Raw genomic sequence first — 18572 nt, forward strand, 5'->3', positions numbered from 1 at the left:
GAAACACTAGGAAGAGCTGGTAACTTCGAAGTGGGGGGTGGGTGGGAGAAGGTTTCCAGCGAGGCTGGCGTTTCGGCTGCATTTCAAACACTATCGCCTCCTTTCAAGAATAGGCCTTGGAGGTGCAACTGTCACTACTGAATCACCACATTTCATGTGACAAGTAAAGTAAAGCAATATACTGACGCAGTAGCAAATTTCAGGCCAGAAAATAGTCTCTTAACTATAACTGTAACTGTAAAAGGAGAGAAAGCTTTACTCCTTTGCATAATCTGATATTTCTTTTTTAAAAAAACAAACACATCCTGGGCTTAGTTTTAACTCAACTTTTTTAATGGCAGTACTGTCTGGGAGATGTCCTAGGAGATGTGTGTAGGTCAATCTCCAGATAGAAAAGGGTGGAGGTGGTACCAACAATATCCACCTCCTTGCAGCTGAGTGGTGGAACTGAGGACACTGAGAAGAACCAGGACTTTAACCGAGAGCTCTGACTTGAAGCCAGCCAGAGCCTAGCACGTAAGGGGCTCAGCTACTTTGCCTAGTAGCTGAGTTTGTTCAATAAAGTCTGGTAATTGGTAATATGAGGACTTGGGGAAGTGCCAGGCTGGGGTCAAGGCAGACTCCATTTGGGCAAGGCACCTGGGATTGGGGCATGATGTATAACACAGAAGATGCCAAAACATGGTGAAGTAGGTTTAAACAGTGTGGGGTCGCCTTTCCAAATACTCCCTGCTGGACAATTAATGATGTCCTGGTGGTCCTCAGCTACATGTGAAGCTGGCTTGGGTCGCTGGGCAGGCAGGAAGCAGCACAAGGGGAATGTGCTAGTGAGGGAAGTATATCAGCACCTGACGCTTAGAGATAATGCACCACACATTCACTAGGTGATGAACAATTTCTAGACTTTCATTGGAATTGCTGGTAGAAGGAGCTGGCAAGTGTATAAATGAAATGGAAGCTAGGAAATAGGAAGTGGAAGAAAGAAACTTGGTGGGCTATTGTGGTAGCAAGTTGGCAGTAATGAACAGCCATGAAACCACCTTTGGAGTTAGTGTGATTTGCTATGTTACTGAAGACCTTTGAAAGCTTTACAGTGGTTCTTTTCTTCTGTATCCCTCTGAAATAGATTTGTGATTTCATACTGTCCTCCTTGTATGGACCCATCTGGCTTGTGCTGACAGCCAGGCTGGTCAGGGTCTGCAGCACGAACGCTGGCAGCAAGCAGTGGCAGAGGGACCTGTGTGCAGCAGAGAGGCCCTCTTCTGTCTTGCCTTGTTCAGAAGCATCCTGAACCCTTCAAGTTGTTTCTGACTTTACTATATCTTGTACTTATAGCTAGACTCACTGGGTTGCCAACTGAGGAATGGATGRGGTGGAATTGAGGTGTCTCTTATCCATTCACAATAGTCACTGTCCAAGGTTTAACTGTCCAGAGATCCCTGCCTTCTAGTTTATGAAAAGATCCTATGAAAGAGGACCAGAACTGACTAGCAAAGCAAGCAAACAAACAGAAAAACAACCCCTCCTTGCCCCTGAGAGTCAGGAATAAAGAAATGCTTGATCAGGTGAGAAAGGATGGGAGAGAAGTGCTCAGGCCTGGGGAGACCAAGCAGCAGAGCTTACATCTACTTGACCAAATCATGGAAAATCCTCTTTCCTTTGCTCTCAGAAAGTAACCACAAAGCCAGCTAGTAAAGTATGGGTCTCATCCCCAAGTATATGAGATCCACAGAGAAGATGGCTGCTACAGCTACCAAGTGCAGTTTTCTCTGTGGAGCTACAGGCTGCAACCCAAAGATGAAAGATGTGAGTAAAGTGCTGTACAAAGATTCAAGATTTCTTAAATCTATTTGAAAGAAGAAATTGCACATGCCCATAACTACATGCACCGCTAGATGAACAATTTATTGAGATTACAAAATGTTGTATACTAAAGTTATGAATTACAAAATGACGTGGCAGGTTATGCAGACAGCTTTATGTGTGTAATTAAAAGATAGCTACTGCTAATGTGATTACATATTATCTTATTTTCATAAGAACTTATGAGCAAGGTGGCTCCAGCTGGGGAAAGGAGGTGAGTTATGCTCTGCTAGGATTCCTACCAAATTTGCAAGTGAATTTAGATGGCAGGCAGTGAGTGAGGTTAGTGCTATAAAGTTGCAGATTCTGGAAAATAAGTCCAATGTGTCTCGTATCAGGCACTCAGAATTAGTGGGTATTTTGTCCTTAATCTTTGTCTAAACCTTTATCAGTGCATTGGGATGATTTTCTTCAGGTTGATGGGGAGGATGATGGGGAGATAAAGGATATGTTTGTATTTGTACAAGAGTCATAGTGAACACCTCAGAAAAGCTGAGAATGGAGGACAAACAGTGTGCTGGAAAGCCATAGGAAGCTGCACGTGGAAGAGAAGACCATGGAGAAGCCTGAGGAGCTGCCTCGTGAAGGGCCCCTGCTACCCTGCACATACGCAGGGGCTAGCAGCCCTGGGGGACACGGAGGACAGCACTGTATGATATACCTGCATGCTGGGGGAGGCAATTCAAGGTTATACAGCCAGCTGTGTCTGGCTGTTCTGAGAGCTGAGTGACTTTACAACCCAAATGCTGTCCTTTAAATGCAGGATTTTATATGTAATTAATATAAAGAAACCCTAGAATATGTATAAATGCACGTACAATTCTAATCCAGGGCACAGGATGGGCAGGACATTAAACACGGGTAGATGCACCTTTCTTCCAAGCTGCTGTTCCCGACCCAAAGGAAGCATCACTTCTGCAGTGAGCTTGCCCTGCTGGCTCTGGGTCTCCATCTTTCATCCTGCAAGTTCAATGGATGGGGTATATTAGGAAACACTTGCTTGCAGGCTGTGCTGCAGATGCCGCAGGATTTGCTCCTGCAAGCCTAGGCTGATAGGATGGGATAGGATTCCCAGATGGTCAGAGCAGAAGGTGGCAGAGACTGGGGTGGGACCCAAATCAAGCACGATCTTTACAAAACCCAGTGGTGCAGGAAACTTGACCGGCAGTTTGTTTTTGCAGCTGTTTAGCCTTTGTGGTCAGTCTGCTACTGCTCCTTCATGCCTGTTACGTGTGGGATCTATAAACAGAAACTCCAAAAAAAAGGTGTCTGAAAGCCCATCATCATTCTGAGTGGTTATATGGGCCATGAACTCAATGGATCTACTCTGTGCATGACCACTGCTTTCATGGTCTGCTTTTCAGGCATGGGGGAGTGTAATGTGCCAACAGATGGTGTGAACGGTGTCACTGTAAGTTCAAGCCAGCACCTCGGTCTCCCTATAAAATCTAGTTAGTTGGACTCTAAATATCCAAAACATATTTTGGAAGCACAGCTTGTCTTTGGCAAGAACTCAGCCCCTTTCCCTTCTCCTGGGATACTTAGGCTTTTGATGTAGACACCCTAAACAAATGTGTAAGTGGCTTTGAAGAAAAGCAAACTTTTAAAGAGGTGTTTCTCTTTGTTTTTTTAACATAAATAATACTGAGTGGTGATAAATGTGGCCAACCTCCAGGCTCAGCACTAGGCTATGGATGTTCAGATGAGAAGACAACTTGTGGGCAGGCTCCCCTCTTCCTCCTGTGTCAAGAGGCTGACCCTCCCAGGTGAGCCACTAAAGATCTGCTGGGAAAGATCTTGGAAAGAGCCTGTGCAGACACCCCTCACAAGCATTTAAACTGCTTATGAGCTGCACTTGGCCAGACGTGGTCTATGCGCTAAACTGTTTGAAAAATTCCTCTCCCCATGGAAAGATTTGTACAACGAAGCTGTTCCTGGCCTCTCATGGGCTATCTATAAAGGGATTAAAATTCTCTCTCTCTAAGATAAGTAATACAATATGTTGAGCTAAGCCAAAAATAAACAGTGCCCTTTCTAAACTTTAAATTCTGATGCTTTGCTTGAAAATAATATGATCTGAATGTTGTTGTGAACTTCAGAAAGTCACCGAGGTAGGTGATAAATCTGCTCAGATCTGCATACACGTATTTTCCAAACCCTGCTCTTCCCTCAACCCATTTGTTCTGTGCACAGCTCCACTCCGTGCACAGTTCAGCTCTGCACCAGAAAGCGAGCTGAGCAGGGCCAGCTTCTGACTACACGCGTTTCCAAACTCTCTTAGCAAAGATAAATCCTGCAGCGCATGTCTCTCCCCTGTCTCCCCAAGCTTTCTGGTATGAAATGCAAATTTTTTCAAAGAGCAGGGGCTGGGTTTGAGTGTACTTGACTTTGCACGACTGTGCTGGGCACCGATGCCTCCAGCCAGGCACTCAGGAGTGCGCAGTTAGTTGGGCTCCAGCGGAAGCTTTGGACTCGGAGCCACCAACATGTTGCTGGCCTGTAGTTCAGCAGCCACCCTGATACAGTGCTGCAGTGAAAAGTAAGCTGCAACCGGGACTCATTTCGCTTGTGAAATTACCTGTGTGTGCGTGTTTGTGTTCACCCCTTGCTGTTTCACTGCTCCACTAGAGTATCCTCTGAGCAAATCTTAGTGGCTCTATTTAGAGCTGATGAAGACATCGTTGGTCTAACCATGAGCTTAAGGTTTTGCCCAGGCTTGGCTAATCAGCTCATCACCTAACTGACCATGAAGTTACATTCACAGCACAAGACCTTGGGGATTTACCCTTTCCCATGGCTCAGAGCGCTTTGCCTGGTGCAGGGTCTCTGGACTTGAAACGCACCGACCGCGAGGGCTGGACCTGCTCAACGCAATAGCTTCAAGCGAGGCCTCGACACCACCCGACGCAGAAATGCTGCAAGCCGCAGTGCAGCCCTGCAGGCAGCTCTGGGCATCTCTCTCTGCTTTATTTCTGTGCCTCGTGTGTTTGCTTGTCCATTCAGTACTGAACTGTTGTGCACAGCTGCACTTAGCAGGATGCTAACATTAGATAACTAAACTATCAGGCCATTAATTAGAAACACTCTGTAAAACTATCATTTTATCAGTTGCATAACTGAGACTTTTGGAGTAGCGCTATAACAATTTAACATTTTTTTGTTCTTTTACCAGCTTTTATTATCTCCTATTTGCTGCCTACCAGTGTAATGTTTAGCATCTCTTCGGCTAGCTACAAACCTTTTTGTTAAAAAGCCAGTTGCTGTCTGAGATATCACAATAGATTGGTATTTTGAATTTGCTTGATATTCTTCTTTGAATGGTTTTCATCTGTGGCACACATATATGCTTTCCCATACATATGCACTGTTCAGTGATAAGGTGTAATAAATTCTACAGTTTCTTTCCTAATGGTAAATTTTTTTCCAGCATTAAACTGTTTTTTTTTTCTGAAGTATTGTGTCGTCTCATAGCATTGTCATATATCATGAACTTTGACTTAAAAATTTATGAAATAGGGGACTTTCTCTACACAAGAGATTTCCTTTGTGCTCATACAGGCAATAAGGACAAAGTGATGGAAAACTGGCTTGTAGAAAGTTGGTTATTGAAGATGTTACTCAAGAACAATGACTGCGTTGCAGTGTGCACATTGCAAGCCTTCAGGGACCTTTTCTTCCCCTTTTGTAACTTTTCTGACCATATTCTACTAATGACTAATGACCCTTCCCAAAATCAGTGGTGACATTCAAATAGCAAAGAAGTAGCATTTACTGTCTTGGGAACAAACGGCTAAATAAACTACTCAGTTTAAAAGAAAATCCATTATTTTGAAGGGAGAATTTTACAAGAAATTGGCAGGATCTGAAAATTTCCAGCCAAAATTTCTGAAGAATCTTAAGTGTGAAATTTCTGTGCCTTTTTCTGCAGTGTGTAATCAATCATCACTGAAATCATATACAAGGAGCAAAAAGTGACATCTGTGTGTATGAAGGGCTACTGGGGCATCCCTGGAAATGCAGAGCTATGAATGTGCAGATCCATAAAGGGTAGGATTAGCAGGCACAATGATAAATACAGCAGAATAGGGAAGAATCAAGCAGATATTGAAAAAAAAAAAACCAAACCCAAACTTGCCTCACAAAGGTATATTAGTTTACTAATGAGAGCAAGAGAAATTCAGCTGATTCAGATTTTCATTTCCAAAAGAGTTTCTCTTCACCAGTAAGGAGTCAGTTGTCATGGCCCGGTGATGGTGGTGGGGCTGACACATTTCACCTCGTCATAAAATTAAGCTCCATCTTTCCTCGATTTTAAGGAAAATATCCCAAGATCTTTCTTTCCTCATCCTCCTCCCCTCCAAAAGAGCATTCATTGCATTCAGCAGTGGAAAGCAGCGATGGGGAAACTCTCCCAGTCCCCTCCTCATTTCGAGGTGCCCCGAGCAGCCATCCTGCCTGCCCAGCACTCCTGTGCCTGGAGCTGGCTGCGCTGATCACTGCTCAGAAAACTCAAGCAGCATCTGTGTTTTATACATAACCACCAGTATAAAAAGTTTATTACATAAGAGCTGTTTTGTTTACAATATATTATATAGCTTCAAGCCAATGCAAAAAGTTCATACATTATAGTCCTACTTTGTTTACAATATATTACGATGCTTAAACAGCACTACCACGGTGCATTTTTAATACACGGGGTTCTGCAAACTGAAAAACCACAAATATTGCTGGATTGAGTTATCCTGTTTTTAAATTAGGTACCTCTTATTTATTTTATTTATTTTTCTTGGAGAAAAGTCTAAACACACTATTGCAAAAATGTAGAAGACATTGCCTTTGCCTTAAGTCAGCTAAATCTGTAGTCATCAAACTGATCCAGGTTAGCGTCTAGGAGGGTCTCTGCTGGAATACTGTTATCTACTTTTTGGAAAATATTTGCAGCTATATAGTCAAAAAAGGAAGTTTAAACATAACTGAAATATAGTACAAAACACCATCCAAAGCACTGAGAGAAGAAGCCTATATAATCGTGCTACAGAAGTATTTATAAAACCTAAAAGAGATAGCAAGTATCCGCTCAGTGGTTTGCAACGCAGCTAATAAAATTCCAGCCCGCGACCTTGACGGCGACGAGCGGCGCTCTAACCGCTGAGCCCGCGAGCGATGAGCTCCGCGTGCCCCGCGCCGCTCCGGACGTCCGCGCTCACCAGACGTAGTTGGACTCGGGCGGCGCGGGCCTCTCCTCGGCCCTTTTCGGGGACGGCGTGAGCTGCCGGTGCCTGGGGGCGGCCGGGCGCGGGGCGCTGGGCGCGCCGCCTCCGTACCCTGCAAAAGGAGCCGGCTCCAGCCAAAAGAAGCCGCCCGCGGCCACGACCCTCCTCCCTCCCCCTCTCCCGCCCCCGGGAAAGGCCGCGGCGCTGCAAAAACCGGAGTCCCCAGCCGGATCTTTCTAACCGCGTCCCTCGGGTGCGAATTGCACGGTTCAGGTTCCTCGCGTCTGCAGCTGCAAACGCTCCCTTCGGCCCAGCGGCTGCGAAGCAAGTCTCCGAAACGGGCTGCGAACCTTCGCTGAAGATCACGCAATATTGGGGTTCATTGGAAAAGAGCGAACTGCGGTGCCGCACGCAGAGCTGTGCGTGCAAATTAAGCCCTATGTAGGCACTTCAGATGGGGGGGGGATTTTACCCAAATGGCCCGTTCTCAGTTTCTCTGCTGAACACGCAGGGTTTTGCAGTGCTAAACACAGCAGGACTGTACCCAAGCTTTAAATCCCAGTAATGGAGGTTTCCAAAAGTTGGCCCTGGCACTAGTGTTTGACTACTGACTCCTCCTAATGCAGCAGACCCACTCTGCATTTCGTTTTTGTTGCGCAGATAATTATTTCTGCGGCGACATTTACTCACAGCACATACTCTTTCACTTGCTATTTAAGCTGTTTATAATAAAAATACTACAAGAAGAATAATAAGTGTATGATGGGAAGATGGAATTGAAGTTCTTATTGATTTCCCTGTACCTTTTTTCTAACCGCAACTTATGTCAATATTATTGCTCCTTCAGGGGATGACTTACGTAATTATACTGGTCCACGAGCTAACAGCACAGAAGTAGATTCCCCAGCCTGATTTTCATAGAATAATCTGTTTTAGTTGTATACTCTACATTTTTTATGCAACAACTGAATTTATCCTGATACATTTTAATGTGATACAAATCACAAGCATCAACAGCATTTAATAAAAATGATCATTCATTTGATGCAGCCATGTAGGATTCACATTTTTTATGGCTAATCAGTGCATTTTATAGCTGCAAATTTTTGCAGGTATATAAATATATATATATATTTATCACTGCCACTTAATATATCCATCCTTCAAGATATTGGGCTGATTGTGGTAAAGCAGCTTTAAATTATTTAGTTTTTCTTTTAAATAGTTAAAATTATGGAATATTAAAACCTTAGTTTTATTGTTTTGTTTATACAGTAGAAGAAAGGGAATGTTTTGTTACTACTGATTGCGGAAAGCCTTTTGAAGCAGTCACCCCGCTCTATAAGACTCTCCGAGGTGGACCCGCAGAGTTTATTTCTCACTTACTTTTATTGCAGTGTCTTCCGTGCCAGCCTTCTTTGCACTGGCATTTGTTAGGTTCAACACAAGTGCCGTACAACCCGCAGCCGGGTTCACAGACAGCTGTAATAAAGCGAGAGCGTACATCTGACTTCTTGACATTTCATTCAGCGATTGAGTTACATGTTTGCTTTCCCTGCTGTTCCTTCCAATCTGTTAGTCTTGGCATTGACTGGGGCTTTCACAGTAAATCTGTGATTTTAAACTGAATGTGTGCAGGCTCCTGGAGCAGCTTACCCCACTGCTGAACTAAAATATCTGGCTCAGCGTCTCTGAGAGAAGCACATCAAACAGCAGTGCTCAGCACCACCAGAGCAGAGGAGAGCAGAGTCCAGCCCGCGTTGCACTCACGAGGGCCAGGCAAAATGCTTCAGCAGGATTTTAACGTTGCAACGTATGGCCATTTCATGTGGTATTTATCCAGCAACATTTGCTAATTATTATACAGACACCTCACCTTTTCAAAGAAACTCATTGTACAGAAAAGGTTGTGGGGAGGCTTTTGAAACAAATGTTTCCAAGTGTCATAACTCTTCTTTAAGGTGAGTGTATGCAGTACGCCCAGGAAGCCAATTAACCTGCAATATCTTGACAGCAGCAGTGAGCACTGACATTATGCAAAAAGACACCACATAAGAGCTTGGTGCTCATACAATTAGGGCTGGCAAAGTGGCCTTAGTACTTACGCTTGGAGCAAAGGTCTCCCTGGTAACCTTTGGAGCACTTGCACTTATTCTTACCAGTACATTTACCTCCATTTCGACAGGGCTGATGGCATTTACCTAGAAATAGGAAACATGAAAACAACAGTCTTAATCCCTGCAGGTACTGGGAACAACTGTCTGAGAAGCCTACCTTGTACCTGAAAGACCCATCTGATGGTGGGGTGAGAGGGCTATGGCAGATCCAGCAGGAGGGCAGGCTGGTAGGGCTGTGCTTCCGAGACTGACCTGCATCCTGCCTGGAGGGAGCATGGCGAAAGCCTGGTGTCCACAAATCTTTTGCCCAGATTTGTGCCACTAGGACTCTGAAGGACCCTTTGTGCCACCTGTCACTATTCCCTCCTCCTTCTCACCCTTCTTGAGGGAGGCACCAATGTACAGACTTTCTCCTTACTGTTTGCAAAAAGTGGCATCTGTACCCATAGAGCACAAGCAGAAGAAAATCTGGTGGCATATGAGAACTATTTTAAGCAATGGGAAGCTCAGAACAGACAAGTATGGTGGCTACTTGCAGAAAATAAACATTGTTTGGGTCTGTCAGCTTGTAACAACAGGCTTTGGCATGCCACCATGCTGTGGATGGCTCAGTGAGGACTGCTCCACATCACAGCTCAGAAACTGAAAAATTGAAACATTGAAAAACGTGCCCTTCTCTCCTGCCTGTAAAGCACAGAGCATCTTTGGCAACTGTGATTAGACCAGACATATTTCAAGGCTTTTCTTTCCAGCCTAGCAACTGCTTTTCCTCACACCGACACTTTGCAGGCGGAAGAAGCTCGGTCTGACCGTGCTGCTGTAGGAAGCCTGGCCCTGGCTCACCCACCGTGGAGGACACCCACCTTCACAGTCCAGCTGGGCCTGATTCAGAGCCACGGGCCCTTCGAGGGCCCTCTCCAAACCTAGAGTGAGGGCTCTCATCCCCATGTTGTCAATCCCTGACTCTCTCGCTGGAATTTGTCTGCATTATTTAGCTAATTACACGGTCGCCTGCCTCTGGGAAGGACCAGCGGAGCAGCCCAAGGGCGAGGGCGCTGCCCCGGCTAAGGCAGCTTCATGTCCAAGTCCCTGGGCGGTATCAGGCAATCAGGAGCTACAGCCCGAGCCTCTTGACTCTTATGTGGCTGCATGTAGCAATGCAGCTCTCTCATTATTGTCCAACTTTTAATTATTTTCTAATCCCACAGCATTTTTCAGGGTCTCCAGAAAAAAAAAATCACCCCACCTAGACTTATCACTAATATCTGCCTGAGTCTGCAAACGAACAAAAAGTGGAAGCTGGAGCAGTGAACTGCTTCCTTCCCCTTCCCCTTCCCCTTCCCCTTCCCCTTCCCCTTCCCCTTCTCCTTTCCCCATCCCCCTTTCCCTTCTCCTTTCCCCTTTCCCCATCCCCCTTTCCCTTCCCCTTCCCTTTCCCCTTTCCCCCTTCCCTTTCCCTTTCCCCTTCTTTTCCCCCTTCCTTTTCCCTTTCCCTTTCCCTTTCCCTTTCCCTTTCCCTTTCCCTTTCCCTTTCCCTTTCCCTTTCCCTTTCCCTTTCCCTTTCCTTTTCCTGTTTTAAAGAATGTTAATTCTGAGACCTGCACATGGTAATTTAAGCATCAACACTCATCTTTTCCACTGCTGTTTTGCCATGCTGGAAACCTCAGCAAATGTGCTCACCTCAGTTGCAGACTGCCCCCTTGGGAACTAAATACTCCACGTACTTCTTGCTGAGCTCTCCACCCCGTCGAACTTCGGTGATGAATGTGAGTATTGTCAACATAAAAGGAGCATTTGTTCCTAATGTTCATACTTATTTTAATAGCCCAGAAACAAGCTTCATAACTATAACCTATAGGACAAATCATGCTAAGGAGAGTTTCTGTGAAAGCGCAGTCTCCCTGCAGAAGCCCCTGGGCAGGGAACCGTTAGGTATTCTGATTTGCGCACATCTGCCTCTGAAGCAATTCATGACTGAAAGGAGCAATGCTAAGGAAATCCAGGAATTTTCCTAGTTCTTGAAGTAAGTCTGGAGAATATGGGTCAAGCGTGTGGTACGGACTGCCAGTGTTGCATTAAGCAAGCATTTGGCTCAACATGGTTCAATTAACCTTGGACTAACATATTTTCACAGAATAGAGGAAAGACTAATCACTCTCTGTGTTATTAACTGAGAAATGGAAAAAGCAACAGAACCGTGGCAATAAATAAAGGAGGAATCAAAACCAAAATAAAACTCTCCAGACTCAAGCTGAAATACTAATTAGAGACAACGCATAACTATAGTTAGAAAAAGCCTGGAAGACTGTGAATGCTTGTTAGTATTGTAAATTGAGTTCAGTAAATTTCCCAGGAGCTGTAGAGAGTGATTCAACTATTAGACAAGCTCTCAAAAGCTTTAAACAACATTAAAAAAATACCATTTTCTGAAGGTGGATTTCTGCCTATTGCAAAGGTTTTCTCCTGTTGTCATTCCAAGATCCCCAAGCCTGAATGTAGCTGGCCCTGGATCTAAGAAACCAGAATGACTTTTGTTTCTTCTCTGATGTTTATAAGCCTCGTCTAGCATTTTTTGTAGTCTCCCACAGTTGTGCTGGTACTGGTGCGGTGCCCAGAGGTGGTAGCAGCCATCAATCATGCTCTAGCAATTGTCGTCAGAGCTTTACAAAAGCCTGGGCAGATGCATGGCCTCCTCGTCAAGGGGTCTCAGTTCAGCTCTTCGCAAACTCTGATCCTGAATTTTCTCTTTCTTTTTTACAGGAACTAGTTTTCTGCCTGTGTTTTAATTAATTTAATTTTTTTTTACACCTAAGCCTTTGTGAGAAGCCAAAGCCGGTTGTACCCGTCCTAAGCTGCAGTAAACAGCAATGAACTTAAGGGCCCTTGGGACAGACCAATTAAACGGAATACTCTTAATTATACATCCTATAACATTAGTTCTAAGGATACTCCACAAGAAATACCACTGACATAAAATATATACTCCCTGGACTTTGCAAAGAACCTTATTCATCATCTGAGAAGTCCTAACAAAGTAGACTTTTGGAGGAATAAAGAAAGAAATGAGGTTCTGACAAAGTGTCAAATTTGAACTTGATATAAATGAAGGTAAATGCAGCCGAATTTTCTCACATCTGGTCTGAATTTTTATCAAATGACCATCATTATTAATTTAATAACAACAAAGCTTTGCTGCTTGTTCGGCTAAAATTCAGATTAGGTAAAAATGAATTCCAAGCTGTCTTGTAATGCATAGGGATATGGTGAAACATTCAGTAAGGTCTACTGCTCATCTGCACATAACTGCTGTGCAAAATGTAGGTCCTAAGGGGTTTGTGCTCTTCCTCCTTTACACAGTTGTTTGTTTATTGTTCCCTCTCAGTTGACAGCACATTAATTTCCATGTGTGAAATAGTGTTTGTTGATATAAGTTTCATAACTGTGCAAAGAGCCTGCCTCTGCTGATGCATACTAAGAAATCACCTCTTATTTATGTAAGGCCAGATTTTGCTCTCCTTGCTCCTGTGAACACTGTTCAGAAAGTCAGGGACAGTATTTGCAGCAGAAAGGTGGGGAAGGTCCATGTGCAGCTGTCTGTTAGAAGCTTTAAGCCCAGAAAGAATGACCTGGGTGCCTGTTCTCAAAACCAAAATGCTCATACACCATTCAACTATGGGGAACTATAGAATTAATCCAATTTAACAGAGCTGTGAGAAAACTCTTCTTTTAGTGAGATCAAATGCTTGACAGCTGACCTCCCAGTTCTGCTCCAGCCTGGCCTTATCTCCACCCCCGGCTTTACACAGAACACTTAGATCAACCATGGGCTAAAATATTTTGAATTGCTTTGATGCTAAACTTCTGAAAATAGCAAGTCTTTTGATGTTTGTAAGGTGGATTTTCAAGTTGCCATGTGAATGCAACTTAGTATGTTAAGTGAAAGCTCTCAGCTCTTACGGTTCAATCGCCCTCTGACGCCAAACCTTCCTGCTCCCAGCTTCTGGTAGCCTTTTCAGAGCTAGGGACTCGAATCTCACGTTCTGCACACGAGTGTGCATTGCCATAACTTCTCAACATATCTCCTCCACACGGGCTTGGCACCACAGCACATCTGTCTGCTGCACAGAGTATTGCTTGCATACTCACAGCTCATGGGTTGTTTCCAAGTCCAGCTACTAGTAAAAACAAAACATGGCAGGGGATGGGATGGTCTAGCGACAAGTCCAAGCTCTTCAATGCAAACCTCATTCAGAGGCCTGAGGCACCTCACACTCTCAGGGACCCCAACCTGCCATTTGAGACCCTCACTATGAGCCTAGCAGAAGCAGGCTGTGCTTTATCTTTCAGGCACAGTAAATAGCATAGCTTGGTGCAAGTGAAAGGGTTGATACTCACTAATTTCACATTGGTCTCCTTCAAACCCTGAAGGACAAATGCATTTTCCCAGATAGAAACAAGTTCCTCCATTGAAACAGGTTGTTGTACAGTTTGCTAAAACAAATAAAACAGGAATAAACTCAGTCACTAATGTGAACTCGCTTGGACTTGCCCCCGAAATGCAGTTTTTCGGATACAGGGCTTTAGGCTGGCACACACAAGTCAATAGAAAGGGACATAAAGAAATGAACTGTACAGCAGTGAGACGTGGAGGACAGATCTTGCGTTACGTCTCTATCAATCCTCACATGTAAAGCGCATCAAGAATCAAGTCATTATTGCTATTGAAATTGCCAGTGTGTGGTAAAAGGAACATAATCTAGGACTAAAGTCACTGTTGCAGGCGGATACTTCACTAACTGAATGAAAAGGTGCAGTTCTTAACTAGGACCCTGGGAGATGTTAGATTTAACTGGAAAGAGATCTCTACAAGTTTTTGTTACGCAGTGACATAAATGCAAATGCTGTCTCTCTGGCCTGCTAGATTACTTTCACTGCATTAGGCAAGACTTTTCACCAAACATCTGGGGTTCATATTAATCTTACAGTTCAGCATCCTTCAAGATATTGGGCATATTTCATCAAAGAGCACTCTTAAAACATTTTTCTGATGTGGGAAAGGCCTCATCAATGATGAGATACAAGGCAGAAGGACTTTGATGACAACACTCTGTGCAAACATATCTAAAGGCCTAAGAACTAAGGCATTATTTTGGATTAAAGTCCACCAGGACCTTTTCATTTGCTCATTCCTTAGCTAGTTCTGCAATAGTAAATGCACTGTGGTGTTCTGTAATCCTCGCTGCTAGGAGCTGGTCAGCTACACTTTTGTAGCAAACTTCCTGTTTTTTTCTATATAGGAGTCTGGACTGCTCCAAATTACTGTTCTGAAGAGCCGATTCTTCCTTTTTATCCCTGAGTCACAGCGCAGCAACAAAAAGTGAATAGACGACTTATTTTCCAAATGTCCAGATTGAACAAATTAATGTACTGACACTTTACTCCAGGAAACCAAAGTTCAAATCCAGATCATTTTTTTCATAGACTAGTGAATTTTGTGGTAGACCTCACAGCTTTTAAGGGATCAGCTAAAGTGATTATATAAACTACCCTTCCCTGAGCTGGCATACACAGGCACCTCTTAAAACCCGTTACTTACTCCGTCACTCGCTCAACCTTCCGCTCCTAGAGGCAAATTAGCATGAGGGAATAAAGAGAAACCCTGGGGTTTCGCCCGGCGGCCGGTTACCTTTGTCGCAGTTGATGCCGTAGAACCCAGGCGGGCAGATGCAGAGGCCGGGCGTAACGCAGAGCCCGCCGTTCATGCAGCGAGGCGCGCACAGAGCTGAGGAGAAGCAAGGGGAGAAATCACGCCGCTGGTAGGAGAGCGAGCCTTACGCTCCTTTTTTCCTTCTGCTGAACAAGTCAGCTGTGCAAAGGACTCACTTTGTCAGCGAGCTAAATCAATTATATTTCTGCTTGATATCTGGCGATTTGTATACACTATTACTAAAAGAATGAAAATTAAATTAAGTTTAAAATTTGATTCCATTTGTAAGCAAAAACTGTCCCTTGTATAATTTAATACTGAGCTGGGGACAGCAAACTGCCCACTTAGTCTCACCAACACCCTCAGGAAATTTGAAGTTGCCGGTACCCTGGTCCTCTCTATCATGGGACTGTGTGCTCCAGTTTGTGTCTGGAGACAAGACTGTTTCCTTAGAGGCTGAGCTCAGAGGCGTCTATAACGTAGTGGGGTTCCCCAGCGGCTTTACGATGAACCAGTCGCTTCACCCTCTGCATACCTGAGCATGAGCACCACTGCCTATCTGGGGCTTGAGGAGCCTCTTGTCTGGCCTGGCTTGGTGGTAATTGTCCTGGGTGCCCCCCACAACTTTTTTAGAGTCCCTATGCTCTCCCGCAGCCTTCTCCGCAGTTGTGGCTACCCCACAAGTCTCCTTCAGGGAGGCCTGGCGGGGAACCGAGTTTCCTTTCGTGGCTGGCCACAGCTAGTACGTGCGGCGAGGCCATGTCCCTGCCAGGGAGCTAAACAGGGCCTGGGCACGGGACCAAGCAGCGCCACGGACTCACCCACCCGGGGAAACCGTCAGTGCCGTTCCCAAAGAGCGCCCAGGCACGGCCCAGGGCCAGCGGCGCCCGGGGCTCCTCCACGCCGGCAGTCAGGATGCTTTTGTTTTGGAGGGTAAAAGAGTTTAAACATACAAATGCAAACTCAGCTGGCCTCCATGCCAAGGAGCGGTTCCTGACCCCTCTGTATTTAATATTTCAGATGTGGCCAGCACGTCTGGGAGCAAAGGATGACACTAGACTAGCATGTCCTTCGGACTGGTTCACTCCATCTTGGGTTGCCCCAGGGGAAAGTCTCCCACAGGCAGAGGAGGAAGGAAGAAGTATGAAGAAGACCTATTTTCCTCATCAGTTCACACCAATTTTCAGGCCCCTCCCTCCCAGAAATACTGGTTTTGGCTGTTAGTTACTAACGGAAGGGAAAGGGAGACTCTTCCCTTCATGCTTCCCGACTTTGTCATTCTGCCTCCAAATTAAATCTTATCTTCAAATAAACAAATGCAGAGCAACAGAAGTTCTGTGCTTTGTTTCCCAGCAGCAAAATTCAGTTTAATCTTTTTGCCAGATGGAGTCTCCATGATTGATATCCTTTAACTATTGTGTCAATTTTTGTTAAAAAAAATTCCTCAGAGAGAAAACATTTTCCTTGTAAGCAATTGAGGTTTCCATTAGACCTTGGATCACAGCAGTAATTCTTTTGCTTGTCAGGATTCAAAATACATGAAATTTTCAGAACAGGCCATTCCCATTTTTAAAAGACGTTACAGTGCAGTAGTTACACTTATGGTAACTACTGCACTGTAACAAAAAGTTACAATTATGGTAAAGAAAACTTGCGAAGATTTTTTTTTTTAGTTACCTTTCTCACAGTGAGGTCCATAAAATCCATCTGGGCATTCACAGACGTGTCTTTCATTGCAAAACCCTCCATTTCTGCATCCTCCCGGACACTCCGCTTCGTAAGATAAAATGACAATCTTAGCTGGATATTACATACTTCAGGTGCCACTCAATTTTCAGTAGAATCAATATATTCCTTTGATACAACCGTAAAAGTATTCACTGACAAGCAGGCAAGTGCTGACAGAAATGAAAGTTCAGCTAGGAACTCCTCGGAAGAAATCAGTGTCATTTTTGTTAGTCTACAAATACAGTTTTGACAATGTGTTCAGACAAACACATGATGGGCTTGTTGATAGAGTGTGTGCTCTATTGCTCTGCTGTTCTGTGAGTGAATTAGTAATGTGGACTGTCTGCCCAACCCAGCACTGCCAGTCCCACTCAGAACTGAACTGGTACCCAATACAGGACTTGTAGTGATGCTTAGATATGCCCTTAATACACAGGACCCATTTCCGTTTGTGCAGCCTTAAGTGAACCGCACTGCAGCTTAAATTGCTTTAATTACTACATCCTTTACTGTTGAGGTGACAAAGTGATGAAATCTCTATTCAGATGACGTAGTCAGCTTCAAGACTGGATGAAGGAAGAAAGAAAGATAAAAGCATTCCTGCGCAGTGATCCTGTGTTATCATCCAACTCTTACTCACATCTCAGCTATCTGTCAAACACTGGTAAAGCATTTGGCAACACTGGCTGGACTGTAGAAGGACAAGAAATACATCTGGGTATCATCAGCAGCCTCAAGACGTCAGAGTCCATCAAACAAGAGGCAGAACAAATTGGAACCCTATGGAAGCCCACAAAAACACGACTGCGGGGTAGAAAAGCAATTACTCAAAAATACCTTCCCAGATCTCTCACAGACAAGGAGGAATGCACGAGGGCACTGCTCCCATGGGACTACGCACACATTGCACCCGGTGATTGGTACCAGGGGCACAAGGTAGCTTTAACAGAGGAGGCGTGATCATCTCCTCTTGACACGTTCCCAGGAAGTCACCAGTTCCCACTCGAATAATAACTGTGTTCAAATTCAAACAGTTATAGCCTTTAGGAGAGCCCACGCTTATAGCAGCAAGGAGCTGCATTAGGATGTCTGTAAATTCAGGTGGATCAAGTTGCCTGAGACATTTCTGCAGCCCACAGAGATATCTGAAACTCTAACTCCTAACCGTATCTGCAAAGGAAAACAATCCCAGCCTTAAACAGATCCTGAATGATTCTCCCCTCTTCTAACACTTGAGCTGGGTGACATATCTATTAGCTAGATTTATCTACAGATTTTTTTTTTAATTGAACTAATAGCTGATTAGAGCCACAGGAAAATGTGGTAACCGCTAAAACTGGGAGCAGTGTTCTGTTCCTGCTACACTCATGCAGTATCTCTCTATTCAATGGGATACGAAGGGTAACCCCAAGAGCAAGCAAAAGGGAAACAAATCTGACGTAACTGGTGCTGGATGTTGTGTAGAACTGTCGAACAAGCAGGAGAGGGACAAAGGGGAAAGGTAAAATTTTAAAATGCTCTTCTATCTAAAGCCAAAGATGCATGAAGTAAAATGTATTGCTCTAAAAGTAAAGCTGTATCAGTGGTAGTAATAATGGTAAAGGCTTTTTGTCTTATTTTGTTCCAGCACTACAGTCCAGGACTCTTTCTGGAAATGTTTCTCTCTTTGTACCCAAATGCAGAGCTGCTATTCATTACAGAAAATGAATGCTTAAATACATGCCATTTCAAACAGAAAAATAGGAAAACATAATTTTTTATGTGGCCACCTCTCAGCCACAACAAAGACTCTCCTTTCCCACAAAATTGCTCCCTCATTTTCCCCACTTCCTCCAGTGGAGGCCTCTTCTGGCTGGCCAAGAATAACTGGCAACAATGACCTGGGGCCCCCGCAGGAGGAATCTGAGCTTCTCACCATCAAGGATGTCTTTCAGAGGAAGGAAA

The 18572-nt window shown here is 44.4% G+C and overlaps 1 protein-coding gene across 1 annotated transcript in view; it reads right to left on the reverse strand.

Moving 5' to 3' along the window:
• Positions 1-5994: 5994 nt before the first annotated feature.
• The window catches only part of WIF1 (Wnt inhibitory factor 1), a 48795-nt gene continuing 36217 nt past the window's right edge, over positions 5995-18572 (reverse strand). The window contains exons 6-11 of the mRNA XM_085323840.1: positions 16578-16673; positions 14880-14975; positions 13589-13684; positions 9182-9277; positions 8463-8558; positions 5995-7188 (exon numbers count right to left, since the gene is read on the reverse strand). Of these exons, the coding sequence (XP_085179966.1) occupies positions 7067-7188; positions 8463-8558; positions 9182-9277; positions 13589-13684; positions 14880-14975; positions 16578-16673 (602 nt within the window). The 3' untranslated portion in view covers positions 5995-7066. The remainder of the gene's footprint in view (positions 7189-8462; positions 8559-9181; positions 9278-13588; positions 13685-14879; positions 14976-16577; positions 16674-18572) is intronic.

Source organism: Rhea americana, unplaced genomic scaffold, assembly GCF_003343005.1.
Source record: "Rhea americana isolate MKP2758 unplaced genomic scaffold, rheAme1 scaffold_88, whole genome shotgun sequence".
Lineage (NCBI taxonomy): Eukaryota > Metazoa > Chordata > Aves > Rheiformes > Rheidae > Rhea > Rhea americana.